The sequence below is a fragment of a genome, unplaced genomic scaffold (genome assembly GCF_019419815.1).
Source record: "Pyrus x bretschneideri cultivar Hongxiangsu unplaced genomic scaffold, Pyrus_bretschneideri_v1 Contig43, whole genome shotgun sequence".
Taxonomy (NCBI): Eukaryota; Viridiplantae; Streptophyta; class Magnoliopsida; order Rosales; family Rosaceae; genus Pyrus; species Pyrus x bretschneideri.
In genome coordinates, this window is record NW_025999757.1 from 1,187,634 (window position 1) to 1,206,204 (window position 18,571).

General features: G+C 38.5%; 1 protein-coding gene across 1 annotated transcript; it reads right to left on the reverse strand.

Moving 5' to 3' along the window:
- On the reverse strand, window positions 1-18,566 carry LOC125469454 (eggshell protein 2A-like). Its single transcript, XM_048566799.1, has 2 exons — window positions 18,472-18,566; window positions 1-310 (listed from the first exon to the last, which is right to left on the reverse strand). The coding sequence occupies exons 1-2, from the start codon at window positions 18,564-18,566 to the stop codon at window positions 1-3; spliced, it is 405 nt and encodes a 134-aa protein (XP_048422756.1).
- Window positions 18,567-18,571: the final 5 nt, after the last annotated feature.

Below are 18,571 nucleotides of genomic sequence, written 5' to 3' on the forward strand. Positions count from 1 at the left end.
CTATTGTGACCACAACAACAACCGCCCCCTAACAGCATTGTCACCATCACCACCACCATTACTGCAAACGCCACCACTGTCACCACAACCATAACCGCAACCACAATTTTCATTACCACCATTGTCACCACCATCATTGTCGCCATCCCCACCACCACAATCACAACCGCCACCACTACCACCGCAACCACAATTGCCATTACCACCATTGTTACCACCATCATTGTCGCCATCCCCATCACCAATACCACCACCACAACCACAACTACCACCATCGGCGGTACCACTGCCTCTACTCCCATTGTTACCTCTGCACCCCAATATCACAACGCACTATTGGCATCACCACCGTACCTTCACCATTGCTGCTACCATCACCACCACTACCAGCATTTTTCCCGCCATTATTGTCATTGCCCTCACTGCTACTACTATGTCCAATTTTGTCATACAATTATGTCACTTTTGCATTAAAATTTATCAAAAACTTTTACACTGCTTTTCAAACTCACAGCACTTTTAAATGGAGTTAACCAAACACTCATCTACTTTACTTTATAACTGATTATTCTTAAAGCACATTAAAAACATTTGTTTTTTAAACACAACAATCCCAAATTGACCCTTAATTGCCTTTAACTCTTATTTGAATACTAGGAACCATCGCAATCTTGTCTTTCTCCACTCACACAACAATCAAACCAAAGAAAAGTCAAATTCCGACATCGTACTTCGTGTATTGACAAACTCTTTGTCCAATTTCTTTTTCATAGATTATTGGCTTGCTAATGAATTATGCAACTGCCTGTCAACAAGAAAAAGAAGGATACAAAGATTTAGCAAGAAAACTAAGAAAAAGAAGGATACAAAGATTTAACAAGAAAACTAAGTAAAAGTAGTAACACATACTAGAAACCAACACACATAAACTCCATCAAAGAATACAACAACAATAACAACAAAACCTTATTCCACTAAGTGACGTCGGCCGTATGAATCCTAGAATGCTACTATGCTCAGTTCTGCATCAAGTTTTTCCTAGCTCAAAGTATATGTCTTTTCTTAGAGTCTCTCTTTCAAATCTTCCTAGGTTTTCCTCTACCATTTTTGCCATGAGCCTTTGTCTCACAATCACATTTTTTAACTGGACCATCTGTAGGTCTTTGTTTCACATGTCCAAACTACATTAACCGACCTTCTCTCATCTTATCTTTACCTTACCTCGGATATCCTCGTCCTTAATCCTATCATTTCATTTGTGCTCACACATCCAATGAAGCATTCTTGTACATGTTAATACTTAACCGCCCAACATTCATGTCATAAAGCATTGTTTTCCTTATTGCTATTCTATAAATTTCCCCTTGAGTTTTAGTGGCAATGACGGTCCGACAATACACTTAATGCACTCCTCAACATCCATCCATCTTGTATTCTGTAGTTTATATCTCTATCCAATTCTTTGTTTTTTTGCAAGATAGATCCAAAATAACCAAAGCGTTCACTCTTTGGTATTTCTTGAACTTTAATCCTCAACCCTATCTCATTTGGGCCCCAATTCCCACTGGACTTGTACTTCATATACTCTATATTTGACCTAATTAGGTGAAGACTTTTATATTACAACACTTTGATGCGAGAATTATACGCACACAAATTAAACCCTCTTTTTGTCAATTGTAGTGAAGTGTATAAGTAGGGATCGTTCTGGACCGGGGATTAGGAGGGATTGTTAATCACTTGGATTTGACTTAAAAATGTAAAAACACAATATAAAACACTATTTAATGCTCGAAGAATGCAAAACTAAAAATAAGAAAGATTAAGACTAAGACTTCAACGAAATAGGGGGGAATTGGATTTGGACGAATTTAAACTAAAATGGATACTTGGAAACAAAACAAATTGTAAATATGGATTTGACGGAAATGAATGGATGGGAAGCTAGCTAAGGGGTTCATCTCTATACATGTTATACTTGCATACAAAACGATTTCTAATTGCTTTTCAATAAACCATGAATTCTCAACGCCCCGGGTTAATTAGGTCCGCTTAAATTAACTGTCAAGTTTTCCTTAAGTTAATGAATTGGATGATTGCATACGACAATCCAAAGCATTCCTCACAAGTTCCCTACATGAATTGCATAATAGAGATACAAGCAAGAATCATTAAGCAACATGAAAACTATAAGTGTTGACGAGACATTCGTTACTATGATTGCATGAAACTTATGCCAAGAATTTGTTTAACGCGATTGTTTATAAGCAACCTCCACTACTTGTGAATATAAGTTCATAACTATTACGTGAAACTCACTTATATTCTAGCGTCATATTCATGCATGAAAATTAAGCGTTCATTCTTAATAAACATACATAAATAGGATATCAATCAAATAGTTAAACAAATTGAATTCACAACTTATGAAACGTAATTAAAAGTAATCAAATCATATTGCAAGCATAAACATATATTTCGAATCACCCCCTAGCTAAGGGGGGTTTAGTTCCTCATACTTACAAAACAAAGAGAATTGAAATTAAACCTTGAAATCAAAGAAACACCTAAACATTCCAACAACTCAAACTTGAATTGTATGAACGTTTAGGCACTCTTCTCTTCCTCGTTGTTGTAGCACAAGGTCTAAGGATAGGTTGTATGATGGTGTGAAGTGTTTTGGAGGGATGGGAAGTGGTTGGATAGTGGTTGCAATGGAGGAGAAAAACTGCACAGAAATGGAAGGATATGCACGGCAAAGGTTTGGGAAATGGTGTGTTTGTGGTGTGTTGTGTATGAAATGAGGAATGAAAAATGAATGAGAATGAAAGGGTATTTATAGGGAGAGAATGGGTGAGAATGGCTGTTTGTTTAAGCATGCAAGTGGCTAATTAATGATGAACAAACAGCTAGGAAAGCATATGCAAGCTGGAATTGCATGTGAAGGTGTGTGCATGTGCTGAAAATGCATTGAAAGCCCACGGCAAGGATATTCTCTTGCTTATTTTCTGTCTACATGATGAAAGGTTAATGAATAATGCATGTAGGTGGCTGCAATGATGAAGAATGATGGCTGGAAATGGCAAGGGAAAGCTGGAAAGCATGTGAAGATGTTGGAATGTCAATGTGAAGTGCACGGCAAGGATTTTCAGGATGGGTCTTTGTGTTGTGTAGTGTGTTGTTGTGGTATTGTTGTTGGTTAAAGCTTGTGAAATCATGATTAAAGATGCATGTGAATGAAATATACAATGGGAAAGTATGTGATTGACAATTAGGGTGAAGTGGCTGCAATGATGAAGTGTGATGGTTGAAATGCAAAGGAAATGCACGGTTTAGACTTGTTGTTTGTGTGAAGTGTGTGTGAATGCATGTGAGTGGCTGATTTGTGTGTTGGGAAATCATGTGAATTAAAGGGATGAAGGTGGGTTATGCATGGCATGGGTAGGAGTGGAATGATAGCTAGGTTATGATGATGAATGCATGTGGAATTGCAAGGAGGGAAGGTGCAGAAAATGGAAGGGGATACACGGCATGGGTAGTGTTGTTGGTGTGTGAATGCATGTGTTGCATTGGTGGTGCAATGATGAAAGAATAAGTGCATGTGTGTGTGAATGGTGGTAGCTAGGGTGAATTATAATGAATGCATGTGGAATAAAGATGGAGAAGGTGGTGTAATGATGCATGGTTGTAGTTTAGGGTGTTGAATATGGATTTGCATGGCTTTTGAAGTGATTGTGGGTTTTGGAATTAGAAGGAAATGCATGGCCTTGGGGTTGGTTTAAGAGAGAATGGGCTAGGCCCTTTGTTTTATGTCTAAAGTGAATACAAGGCCTTCAAATTCGTCCAACATTTTGGCTCCAATCATATGTTATCCATTCCAAGCCCAATTTTGCTCCAAAATGCTCCAAAATGCATCTTTTTGCTCCCTTAGCCATATGAACCTAAAAACACACGAAAATGGCTTAAACTACTAAAACAACTATGAATTAACAACATAGATGCATGAAAACAAGCTAAGTAAGTCGCCTAAATATGCTCCTATCACACTTCCTACTATAGGTTTAGCTTCACATTTACTCTCTTCTGTTTTTCATGTATCAATACTATATCATCTACAAAAAAGTATACACTAAGGGACTTCTCCAAGCTCCACTGCCCATGAAAAGGAGAAAGGTCAAAGGTATTAAAGATATGATTAATAACCAAATCTTATCTTAAAGTTTTCACAATCAAATTTAATCAAGGAAACTATGAGATAATCTTAATATATTATTAATTAAATAATATCTTATGGTAATTCTCTTCTGCATCCAATGAATCACACATTTTGGCTAACTGCACGTCGACAAATGGCATGACAATGCTAAACATGTGGTCACCTATCCCTCTATAAATACCTCATTCTACACCAATTTCTGTCAAGATTTTGCTAAGCAATTAATCACTAAACTTTCTTTCTTTCTTTCTTTCTCTCTCTTTCTTTCTTTCTCTCTCTCTCTCTCTCTCTCTCTATCTCTATCTCTCTCCTCCCCTTCTCTCTCTTTTTGAAGAAACTAACTTAGGCATCAGAGATCTATGAACCAAACCTCCTACTCCATTGGCGCTAGCTTTAGTCATCATAGTGTGTTTAATTGTTTTGTAGGTACAAATTCGTTAAGACTGAATTCTAGGGGTGGGTAAACAGGTCCCTAAGCTCATGGGTAGAAGAAGGTACTAGTGATTTAGGGCGGGTCTATATTATTTTCTGTACAAACTAGGTGGGGCGTGTCAAGTCTAAGTAAACAGCAGGGTAGGACGGTTCCAATTTTCTGAAGACAAAGGCCCCTGACCTAGACTGTATCCAATAAACATATATCGCTCAAATCTCACAAAACACACATCTTACTCGAGTCTAACCTCACTCAGTCACTTTCTTGAAAACTCTCCCACACTCAGACTTAATCTTTTCTCTTCATTCATCCCTCTCGTATCTCAATCTATTTCCCAGAGTCCAGACCGACTTTCATCCCTCTCGATTCTCAGTCTTTCTCTGTCGAACTCGTAAGAACGAACGACGAAGTCAGTCTCTTTCTTTGTCGAACTTGAGGGGACGTGTGATGAAGTCGAAGAACTCGAAATGACGAATCAGTCTTATATTTATCGAATTTTAGAGAGATCATTTTTAGAGCTCCAAAGATTCTTCAAAACTCTAAATTGACTGTATCTGCCACTTTTTCAGTGCCCTATAGAGCCCTTCATTTAGGGGATGCTCTAAGCATTTTACATTTATCCCCTTCTAAAGTTTTCCATTATTCAAACTTATCTGATATTGGGTGTCGCAAGTAGGGATGGGCACGGTGCGGTTTGGTGTGGTTCCACCCCTAAATCGGAACTAGAACCGAAAAATATCAATGGTTCGGTTCGGTGCAGTTTCACTTAAATTTATTACTAGAACCATATGGTTCGGCCTACACAGGTTCTGATTTGATTCTTGCTGGTTTATGGTTCCGAATACTAAATTATTTGAACACCAAATCATCATGCATTCAAATGCATCTTCTAAAACTGATTGTATAAAGTTGCATACAACACATCTTTTTTAATGCAAATGTCTTTGGTAGTGGCACCAAGTCAACAAAAAGAGATGATGCGAAATATATTAAGCACACAAATTAAACCCTCTTCTGACAATTGTAGCAAAGTATGTAAGTAAGGATCGTTCAAAACCGGGGATTAGGAAGGATTGCTAAACTCTTGAAAACTGACCTAAGAACTCCAAAACAAAGTTAAAAACACTAATTTGGACTCAAAGAATGAAAAACTAAAGTTAAAACACTAAAACAAAACAAAAACTCAAAACAGCAACTAGAAGACTCAAAACTGCCTAAAAACCACTTTCTGGGCAGTTTTGAGCACCTACACTAATTTGGACGAAATTGGTTGAAAACTTGACTCAAAACACTTAAAAACATGAACCAAAACAATTTCTAACTAAATTGAGACTTCAAAGTAAAGAGGGATTTGATTTGGACGAAATTAAAGTTGAGAAAACAGATTGCAAAGTAAAACTGATTTTGAACCGTTTTTGGGGTTTTTAATGGATGATGGACTAGTTAGGGGTTCTTTCTCCACACATGACAAGTATGCAAATGACTCGATTTCCAGTTATTCCTTCATAGAATTATGAATGACAATGCCCCAAATTAACCGTGACATCACTAGTTAATTCTCAAGTTTTCCTTGTGTTATTGAATTGGATGACATCATACGACAACCCAAAGCATTCTTCAAAAGTTCCTTACATGACATCATAATAAAGATACAATCAAAGATCATTACGTTCAATGAAAACTATAAGCATTGACAAAGCACTTGTGACTATGACATCATGACACTTATGCTAGGAATTGAACTTAACGCGATTGTGACTAGCAACCTTCACTACTTGTGAATATAAGTGTGTGACAATTATGTGAAACAAACTTATATTCTAGCATCATATTCATGCAAGCCAATTAAGTGTCGACCCCTAATTAACAAACACAAATACGTTATTACTCGCACAGTTAAGCCAATTGCATTCACGATTCAAGAACTCATAACTGGAATTTATCAAATCAACTTACACACATAGTTATGGCTTCGAAATCACCCCTAACCAATAGGGGTTTAGCCACTCATGTTCATAGCAAAATGAAAGGAAAATAAATTAAACATTGAAATCATAAAACGAATTACACCTAGAATGCACCAACGACGAAGCTTGAGCATCCAAGAGTCCTTCCTTCTTTCTCCTTGCTACGGCACAAAGGTGGATGGGGTGGTTGGGATGTGTTTTAGGATCAGGGATTATGGAATTGGATGGAGGATAGGCACGGCAAGGTGTAGTGTTTGGCTGGAATTGTGTTTCTAGGATTTTAGGATGTGTAGAATGGTGTGGCTAGATGAATGGACGAAAATTGGGTGAATGAGTGATCCCCCTTAGTGCCTTGCTGCAAAGCCTTATTTATAGGGCTAGGAAAGGTAGGAGACAAGGTAGGAGACAAAGTAGGACGGCTAGGAGACAAGGTAGGACGGCTAGGAGACAAGGTAGGACGGCTAGGACAAGGTAGGACGGCTAGGAGACAAGGTAGGAATTAGGCACCATGTGTGAATAGATAAAGCCTTCTAGAAATAAGGTTTTTAGGCCCCCTTGCAGCTCCCTAACTGAATTCAAGCCTTCAAATTCGTCCATCCTCATGCCTCCATGCTTGCACTATCCAATCTTGGCCCAAAAATGCTCTAGAATGCTCCAAATTGCTTCTTTTTGCATACTTTGACACTAAAACCTGAAATTGCACGAAAATGACTTTAAACACTAAACTAACTAAGGAAAAACAACATAAATGCATGAGAACAAGCCAATTAAGTCGCATAAAAATGCTCCTATCAAATTCCCCCACACTTAGCTTTTGCTAGTCCTCGAGCAAAACAAAGAAATAAAACAAGACAAAACAAACAAACATAATCTAAACCTTCCAACGTTTGCCTCAGGGATTTCCAATGCACATGACATGTTAAAGATTATCATTCCCACAGATTTGAGTCAATTTAACACTTAAGCACATGCTTAATCATAGTCACTACTTACTAGTTCACAATTAACCAATTAAAACAATGTTTTGAATGTAGTAACATGCCTTAGAGAATTCCCTCAATACTTAATAGATTTGCACTCTATTTTCACTCAGATTTTCTAACTACACACCCTATACTAGTTATATGTGAGAGAATTGATGTAGATATAAAAACGAATGCTCACATATATGTATCACAAAGAACGCAATTTCCGGAGTTAATAGGCATGTTTAGATATGATCTCATGAATGGAATGCTACTACTTAGATGCGAGAACCAGTGACACCATATGCTCATACCAAATTCAAACTCAACAAATTGAAACACATAACACTCAAGATAGAAGTTTAAGGGTTGCAACGGGGCTTGGGGTATTGGTTAACAAAGAAAGGATAGGGAAAGCAAACGTTCTTCAAGCATTAGTAAGCAAAATAATGAAATTAAGACTTAGAATTCACTTAGTTTGCAGAAATTAACTTAAAAACACAAGGGGAAGACTTTAAACAACTTCTTGGGGCCGAATTCAACTTTTTGGACCCTTTCTTCAACAAACAACACCTTGGAACTCTTTTTCTCATGTTGTTCAACTCTTTTCATACTTTTTTTTTTTCATTTTTTTTTCTTTTTTTTTTTCACGAATTTTTCTTTTCTTTTCTTTCTACCCGTGCTTATGGCACATAATTCTCAAATAAAAACTTCCCCCACACTTGGTTTCTGCCATAAAGGAATTCCATTTGAATCATGCTTATTATACTTTAAGAACGAGGGTATATATAGTCCTAATCTAGGCTAGGTGAGGGTAATGTGGGTTAACAAAGAAAAGGCTAAACAAGGCTCAATGGGGTTAACACCTAAACATATAATGGAGTAGGGCACACGGCTTTTTGGCTAAAGTGGTGGTCACTACACAACTTCATCTTGAATATGTGTTATGCTAATCAATACCATGCTTTGAATGAAATGGGCATGACTTCTAGTGTTTGGAACTAAATGATGAAACACCTTCTAAGTAGCAACCAAGCAAAGAATAATGAGATCATGCAACGATTTTAGAAAACAAAGAATGCACAGATTTTAACTCTCCAAATAAACGTTTAGGCTCAAGTCTCACAAGGTTGTAGCGTTAATTTGAGTTCCTTCCTTCAAGCATGTTACAAAAACTGATTTTTTTTCTTTTATGATTGCATGTGAATTCATAAGTTATAACCACAACCAAGCATAAACATAGAGTAAATCAAACTTTCATCCATGTTAATCACTCTCTTTAACAGCCATGTATTTAAAAACCAAATCCTCATCATTGTGTTGGAAGGTACCCTAAGACACAAACAAACACACAAAAACAACTCTTTTTTTGGGTTTTTTTAAAACAAATTTTTCAAATTTTTCTTTGATTTTCGGATTTTTACTTCAAAACATACTAAAACACACCAAAACTGCTTAAAAACACTTAAAAACAGCAAGGAACAAGTTTTGAAATAATGGGTGATAAAATCCCACGAATTTGCATGAAAAACACTTAGTTACCCCCCCCCCCCACACTTAAATCAAACATTGTCCTCAATGTTTTAAGCATAGAATCACACAAAGAAACACACAAACAGCAAGTAAAACAACTAAATAGGCAGATTAGAAAGAATCAACAAAGAGAAGGGTTTAGGAACGCAAATCTGGAATTGGAGTGCTTTCTAGGTCTTCCTTTGTTGAATGGCATGGGTTGCCTCCCAAGTAGCGCTTTCTTTAACGTCTTGCAGCCGGACGAAGAACACGTTCAGGCACCATTGGTGCCCACGGCATGGAGTGAGATCTCCTCCACAACTTGCCCCACGGCATTCTCATAGTATGGCTTCAATCTATGTCCGTTGACCTTGAATTCCACCCAATTCCTTAAGCTTTGGACTTGAACTACACCATGTGGAAAAACATTAGTAACAACAAAAGGTCCAATCCATTTAGAACGTAACTTTCCGGGAAATAAACGTAAACGAGAATTAAAAAGTAAAACTTTCTGCCCAATTGTGAAGGTTTTGCCCCTAATCATCTTGTCATGAAACGCCTTCGTCTTTTCCTTGTAAATGCGGTCATTCTCGTAGGCTTCATTCCTTAGTTCCTCAAGCTCATTCAATTGGAGCTTCCGATGCATTCCAGCAGCATCTAAGTCCAAATTGAACGTTTTGATGGCCCAATGTGCCTTATGCTCTAGCTCCACGGGTAAGTGACAAGGTTTTCCATAAACTAGCCGAAATGGAGACATCCCTAGGGGTGTTTTGTAGGCAGTGCGATATGCCCATAGTGCATCATCTAAACGCATGCTCCAATCCTTCCGGTTAGGCCTCACGGTCTTCTCCAAGATTTGCTTGACCTCTCTATTTGATACTTCGGCTTGGCCACTTGTTTGTGGGTGATAAGGTGTTGAAACCTTATGCTTGACATTGTACTTCTTGAAGAGTGCCTCAATGGTCCTATTGCAGAAATGTGAACCTCCATCACTTATAAATACCCGCGGCATCCCAAATTTAGAGAAAATGTTAGTCTTGATGAAATCTGAAACCACTCTAGAATCGTTAGTACGGGTAGCTTTTGCTTCTACCCATTTAGAAACATAATCAACCGCATGCAAAATATAAGTGAAACCAAATGAAGAAGAAAAAGGACCCATGAAATCAATACCCCAAACATCAAAGATTTCAACATTGAAGATGGGTGTTTGCGGCATTTGGTCTTTTGCCCCAATAGAACCTGTTCTTTGACATCTATCACATGTTAAGCAAAACATTCTAGCATCTTTGAACAATGTAGGCCAATAAAAACCAGATTCTAACACTTTACGAGCTGTCCTTTGGGTACCAAAATGGCCTCCACATGCATAAGAATGACAAAATGCTAGAATTGAGTTAAAATCAGAAGTTGGCACACATCTTCTAATAATCTGATCTGGGCAATATTTCCATAGATATGGATCATCCCACACATAAAATCTTGCATCATGTATCAATTTATCACGTTGGACCTTGCTTAGGGTGTTAGGAACTTGCTTAGTCACCAAGAAATTGACCAAATCGGCATACCAAGGGGTACTTACCTCAATGGACAGAAGTTGTTCATCCGGAAACGTCTCAGAAATGGGGAGGGACTCTTCTTCACGCACCAATCTACTCAAGTGGTCAGCCACCACGTTTTCACAACCTTTCTTGTCCCTAATTTCCATATCGAACTCTTGAAGTAGGAGCATCCAACGAATGAGCCTTGGTTTGGCCTCCTTTTTGGTGAAAAGATACTTCAAGGCTGCATGGTCAGTGAAAACAATTACTTTAGTGCCAATAAGATATGATCTAAACTTATCTAAAGCAAATACAACCGCCAAGAGTTCTTTTTCGGTTGTAGAATAATTCAATTGAGCATCATTTAAAGTGCGGGAAGCATAATAAATAACATGTGACTGTTTATTTTTCCTTTGACCCAAAACAGCCCCAAGTGCATAATCCGAGGCATCACACATCAATTCAAATGGAATGGACCAATCCGGGGGAGTTATGATGGGTGCCGTGGTTAGGAGCTCTTTGAGATGCTTGAATGACTTCTCGCATGCCTCGTTGAACTCAAAAGACACATCTTTTTGGAGGAGGCGGCATATGGGTTGTGCAATCTTGGAAAAGTCCTTGATAAATCGTCTATAGAATCCTGCATGACCAAGAAAAGAACGAACCTCTCTAACCGAAGTAGGAGAGGGTAAGTAGCGTACAAGATCTACTTTAGACTTATCAACTTCAATTCCTTTTTCAGAGATTATATGACCCAAAACAATACCTTGTTTAACCATAAAATGGCATTTTTCCCAATTTAAAACAAGGTTTGTTTCAACACAACGTTTCAAGATTAAAGTGAGATTATCCAAGCATTTATCAAAAGAATCACCAAAAACACTAAAGTCATCCATGAATATCTCAATAATCCTTTCAACATAATCAGAAAATATGCTTACCATACACCTTTGAAACGTGGCAGGGGCATTGCACAAACCAAATGGCATGCGTCGATATGCAAATGTTCCAAAGGGACAAGTAAAAGTGGTCTTTTCTTGATCATCCGGGGCAATGACAATTTGATTATAACCTGAATATCCATCAAGAAAGCAATAAAAAGAATGACCCGCTAACCTTTCCAACATTTGATCTAGGAACGGCAATGGGAAGTGGTCATTCCTTGTGGTGGCATTTATCTTCCTATAATCGATGCATACATGCCAACCGGTTTGGATTCTCATGGGTACAAGCTCATTCTCGGCATTCTCCACAACCGTCACTCCGGATTTCTTAGGCACACATTGGATAGGTGAAACCCAACGACTATCGGAGATAGGATAAATGACTTCACAATCAAGAAGTTTGATTATCTCATTTTTCACAACTTCCATCATTGGAGGGTTAAGACGGCGTTGAGCCTCTCTAGTTGGTTTGGTCCCCTCCTCAAGAAATATGTGATGCATACAAGTTGTGGGGCTTATACCTTTGATATCGGCCAATGTCCATCCTAGGGCAGATTTGTACTCCTTCAACACATGCATGAGTTTTTCCTCCTCTTGTGCCGTGAGGGATGATGATATGATGGCAGGCAGTGTCTCATTTTCTCCCAAGAAAATGTACTTCAAATGGCTTGGCAAAGGTTTGAGTTCAAGGATAGGTGCCTGAATTATGGATGGAAGCAACTTGTTAGTCGAAATGGGAATGGACTCTTTGTTAGGAAACTTACCATCATGTATTGGTGATGACTCAAGGGCAGCAACTACTTCAAGAAAATCCTCACTAGGAGGCACGGCATAGGATAGTGTATTTGTGCCGTGGGGTTGCATGGATGTTGCTCCCTTGGTTTTGACTTCTACACCACTTGTAATGACTTTTTCAAGCATATCATCATTCAAATCTTCAAGGTATCCCTGCGCCAAAGAGTCAACAGTATCAATAGAGAAACATGAATGATCTTCACTAGGATACTTAATAGAATCGGAAAGATTGAAATTAACAACTTCCCCATCAAATTCCATGGACAAAGTTCCATTAAACACGTCAATCTTAGTCCGGGCCGTTTTCATGAATGGCCTTCCAAGTAGAATGGGCAGCGAGGGTGCATGATCCGATTCATCCATCTCAAGGACATAGAAATCCGCCGGAAAGATCAAATGATTAACCTGCACCAAAACATCTTCCAAAACTCCCTTTGGATAGGCATTAGATCTATCGGCCAATTGTATGATAACACCATCCTTTTTTAATGCTCCTAGGTTCATAGATGCATATATGGAATATGGCATAACATTTATAGAGGCACCTAAGTCAAGCATGGCAGATTCAAATCTAGTGTTACCTATGACACAAGGAATGGTGAAACTACCCGGATCTTTGCATTTGGGAGGTAGTTTGCGTTGCAAGATGGCGGACATCCTCTTTTCTCACCTACTTTTACCACTTCCTTGGTCGACATCCTCTTCCTAGTGGTGCACAACTCCTTCAAAAACTTGGCGTATCTAGGGACTTGCTTGATTGCATCCAACAAGGGTATGTTCACTTGAACTTTCCTAAATGTCTCAAGGATGTCCTTTTCAGCTTCTTCCTTCCTTGTTTGCATAAACCTACTAGGAAAAGGAGCATTCGAAGGAAAAGCATTAGTAGAAACCGAATTTGACACATTCTTACCCTTTTTGGCCGAATTAGACAGTTTTGGGGCACTAGGAACTTGTGGCAAAGACTCTCCCACCTTTGCCGTGGGTTTGCTTGATTCTTCCTCTTCAATTTGCAAGTTTTCATCACCTTTGGGACCTGATTGTGATGGTGTAGGATCTGCCCCAATCTCTTTTCCACTTCTCAAGGTTATGGCCTTTGCACTTTCGAAACCTCCCTTTGGATTTGGAACGGTGGAACTAGGGAGCTTTCCTTGTTCACGAAACTGCCCCATAAACTCGGCAATTTGCCCCATTTGTTTCTCCAATTGATCCACCCTTTTGTCTTGGTTTTGCATAGCCTTCGCTTGATCGTCCTGCCCATTAGACAACTTAGTTAGTATCTTAAGAAGTGCATCATTGTCAAGAGACGTACCTGAGGCACTTGGGCCGGATTGGGCTTGATTTTGGGGTGGGCCGTAGGTTTTGGGAAAGAACCCAGGGGGTTGTTGCCTAAAGCCTCCTTGGTTTTGAGATTGTTGGGGCTCCCTCCATTTGAAATTTGGGTGGTCTCTCCAACCGGGATTATATGTGTTGGAATAAAGATCGTTCCTTGGTTGGTTTTGGCCTTGAAACCCAATTGCATTGGCGCTTTCCCATCCACTATTTTCAATCAACTGTGGACATTTTTCAGAGGCATGTCCATGCATAGAACATACGCCACATACAATTGGTCCTTGCATCTTCATGCCCTCGGCCAACTGAGACACAATAGAAGTAAGATTAGCCAATTGTGAATTAATGTCGGAAGTAGAACTTACCTCATGAACATGTTGTCGTGGGGGTCCTCTTTGGCCTACTCCTTCGTATTGTTGAGCGTTCAACGCTCGATTAGAAATCAAGGTCTTGGCAGCCATAGGTGTTTTGTCCACTAATGCTCCACCTGCCGCGGCATCGAGCATTTGACGTTCTAATGGTAGGAGGCCCTCGTAGAAGTATTGCAAAAGTAGCTCCTCCTTCATCTGATGTTGTGGACAAGAAGCAACAAGTGATTTAAAACGTTCATAGTATGCAGGAAAAGACTCACCTTCATCTTGTTGAACTCCACTTATTTTTTTACGAAGAAGAATGATGCGAGAAGTTGGGAAAAACTTCTCCAAAAACGCTCTTTTCATACTCTCCCATGAAGTGACAGTGCCAGGAGCCAACTCGTATAACCAATCCTTAGCTTTATCCATTAAAGAGAACGGAAAAGCTTTCATCTTCAAAATACTTCCGTCAATATTGACGGGAGTCATGCTTGAACAAACTACTTCAAACTCTTTAAGATGCTTGTTTGGATCTTCCATGGAAAGCCCATGGTATTTAGGAATGTGGTGCAACAAGCTTGACTTCAACTCGAATTCATCGGTCTTGCCTTGGGCAGCCGTGGGGTATTGAATGCATAATGGTGCGGCATTGGCCAACCCTGAGGCCGAAAGCTCTTTAATGGTCCGATTGTCCGCTGCCATAACTTCTTCTTCCACTTCTTCAAACTCAGATTCGGCCTCTGAACTTGAACTAGGTTCGCTACGTTCGGGATGCCTCCTCTTTCTTCTCAAATCACGTTCAAAATCGTCGTTAAAGTCTAAGATATGTGCATGCACAGTTTGAGAACTCCGCGTCATGCACGAGTACCTAAAAAACAAGAAACAAAAATAGGTCAGAAACTAAAACAAAATCAGAAACAAAGTGAAATAAATGAAACAAAAACAATCCAAGGGATTAGCAAAGTTGCTAATCCCCGGCAACGGCGCCAAAAATTTGATACGAAATATATTAAGCACACAAATTAAACCCTCTTCTGACAATTGTAGCAAAGTATGTAAGTAGGGATCGTTCAAAACCGGGGATTAGGAAGGATTGCTAAACTCTTGAAAACTGACCTAAGAACTCCAAAACAAAGTTAAAAACACTAATTTGGACTCAAAGAATGAAAAACTAAAGTTAAAACACTAAAACAAAACAAAAACTCAAAACAGCAACTAGAAGACTCAAAAATGCCTAAAAACCACTTTCTGGGCAGTTTTGAGCACCTACACTAATTTGGACGAAATTGGTTGAAAACTTGACTCAAAACACTTAAAAACATGAACCAAAACAATTTCTAACTAAATTGAGACTTCAAAGTAAAGGGGGATTTGATTTGGACGAAATTAAAGTTGAGAAAACAGATTGCAAAGTAAAACTGATTTTGAACCGTTTTTGGGGTTTTTAATGGATGATGGACTAGTTAGGGGTTCTTTCTCCACACATGACAAGTATGCAAATGACTCGATTTCCAGTTATTCCTTCATAGAATTATGAATGACAATGCCCCAAATTAACCGTGACATCACTAGTTAATTCTCAAGTTTTTCTTGTGTTATTGAATTGGATGACATCATACGACAACCCAAAGCATTCTTCAAAAGTTCCTTACATGACATCATAATAAAGATACAATCAAAGATCATTACGTTCAATGAAAACTATAAGCATTGACAAAGCACTTGTGACTATGACATCATGACACTTATGCTAGGAATTGAACTTAACGCGATTGTGACTAGCAACCTTCACTACTTGTGAATATAAGTGTGTGACAATTATGTGAAACAAACTTATATTCTAGCATCATATTCATGCAAGCCAATTAAGTGTCGACCCCTAATTAACAAACACAAATACGTTATTACTCGCACAGTTAAGCCAATTGCATTCACGATTCAAGAACTCATAACTGGAATTTATCAAATCAACTTACACACATAATTATGGCTTCGAAATCACCCCTAACCAATGGGGGTTTAGCCACTCATGTTCATAGCAAAATGAAAGGAAAATAAATTAAACATTGAAATCATAAAACGAATTACACCTAGAATGCACCAACGACGAAGCTTGAGCATCCAAGAGTCCTTCCTTCTTTCTCCTTGCTACGGCACAAAGGTGGATGGGGTGGTTGGGATGTGTTTTAGGATCAGGGATTATGGAATTGGATGGAGGATAGGCACGGCAAGGTGTAGTGTTTGGCTGGAATTGTGTTTCTAGGATTTTAGGATGTGTAGAATGGTGTGGCTAGATGAATGGACGAAAATTGGGTGAATGAGTGATCCCCCTTAGTGCCTTGCTGCAAAGCCTTATTTATAGGGCTAGGAAAGGTAGGAGACAAGGTAGGAGACAAGGTAGGACGGCTAGGAGACAAGGTAGGACGGCTAGGACAAGGTAGGACGGCTAGGAGACAAGGTAGGAATTAGGCACCATGTGTGAATAGATAAAGCCTTCTAGAAATAAGGTTTTTAGGCCCCCTTGCAGCTCCCTAACTGAATTCAAGCCTTCAAATTCGTCCATCCTCATGCCTCCATGCTTGCACTATCCAATCTTGGCCCAAAAATGCTCTAGAATGCTCCAAATTGCTTCTTTTTGCATACTTTGACACTAAAACCTGAAATTGCACGAAAATGACTTTAAACACTAAACTAACTAAGGAAAAACAACATAAATGCATGAGAACAAGCCAATTAAGTCACATAAAAATGCTCCTATCAAGAGACAACTACAAGAAATATACATTGGTCAGTCAATCAACAAACAAAAAAATGAGGAAGCAAACTGTAGGTTTATTTCAGGTAGAGAGCAAGTAGCAGCTCATGTACACAATCAAACAACTTATTTTAGAGAGCAAGCAGAATCAAACAACTTATTTCAGAGATGAAACATGGGCTTCCTCAGTTTTAAAAGTTTGAAGAAGCAAACTGCAGGTTTAAATTTAATTACCAACAATTAAACCGAATCTGTTGACAAATATACCCATTCTTTCTGTATAATCATATCATGTAAAAGTGAAAGATTAAGGAGAAAACCCAACTGGGCTCCAATGCTAAAGCTAGTCTCCAAAGCTACGAGCTGGACGCCCCAAAACCTCTCACTCAAACAATTTAACTATCCCATCCCATATGATCTCTTTCATGTATCAGTTAATTATATATCTTATTCGTTGAATTCAAAAGTATATATCTTACAACTCAAATTAGTAAGGAAGGTGCTAAAAAATTAAAGTTACATACATACCATCACTAGTAAAACGTGATAAGTTAGGACTAAATAGTTTATGAATCCCCAATGCTAGATGTGCCACCATTCCTTTTTTCTAGAACATATAAAAATCAATAACTCATTAGAAAATAAGAAAGTAAGCATGCAACAAAACAAGAGAGAGAGAAAAAAAAAAAAAACAAAGTAATGAAAAATAAATATTCATACCTGTTTCAAGTGTTTCATAAAACTTTATATCTTCCAAGATTGTCTCGTCGTATAAAATTGAGATGTTATCTGACATCAACCAATTTTGAGTACAAATTAACCTCTCTACCATTAGAGGAGTCAATAAAGAACGATACGAGTTCGGAATCCTTTCTCTCATGCTAAAGGCAGATTCTGAAGCTACCGTTGAGACCAGAATTGCAAGAACTTCCTTTGCAATTAGTGCCAACACTGGGTATTTAACACCATTCAATTTCCACTAATTTAAAATATCAAAATCTTGACCTACTTCCACTTTTTTCATTGTGATCTAACTGGTACCTATCAAACTCATGGTCCGAGAGCATGGCATTACTTGCTTCAACTTCTTTTATCCAACTTTCGTCCATTTCTGCTCGTTTTTCCCCCTTTCCATGTTGTTTTGGATCAACCCCACCAATAGTAGTTGTAGTACTAGTAGTCTTAGAACAACTATTAGCATTAGAACCACTTGGTTGGTTGGAAGAAGGAACATATCATATAGTTTGAAGATTAGGCTTTTTATCTCAACCTTCTTAGCTATGACTTCATCAATATTACACCCACGACGCTTTAAAACATGTGGCACGTACCCCAGTTTATATCTTGGATTAAGCACAAGTCCCACAAATAGAAAAGGATTCACTTTAACAAGATCACCCCAATACTTATCAAATTTTACCTTCATGCTTAGTGCCATTTCATGCAATATCAAGCTTGTGTAGGTTTGAGTTAATAACATATCTTATTCAACAAACAAATCAACTATCTCTTCGTCAATTGCAAGCAAATTAGAAAAAGTACTATGACAATCCAAATGTAAAGTAACACTCATCTTCAATGTCATTTGATAGAACACTTTCAAAAAATTGACAAAGATAGCGGCATTGCTCCAATCTTCCATATTTGGTGGCCCATACCTCTTTTTACCATTGGAAGGTCCACCCACCCATTTTTCTTCTCCCGACAAATCTTCTCCAAACCATGACAAGTATGCAATCTCAGCATCTCCCATTCTCA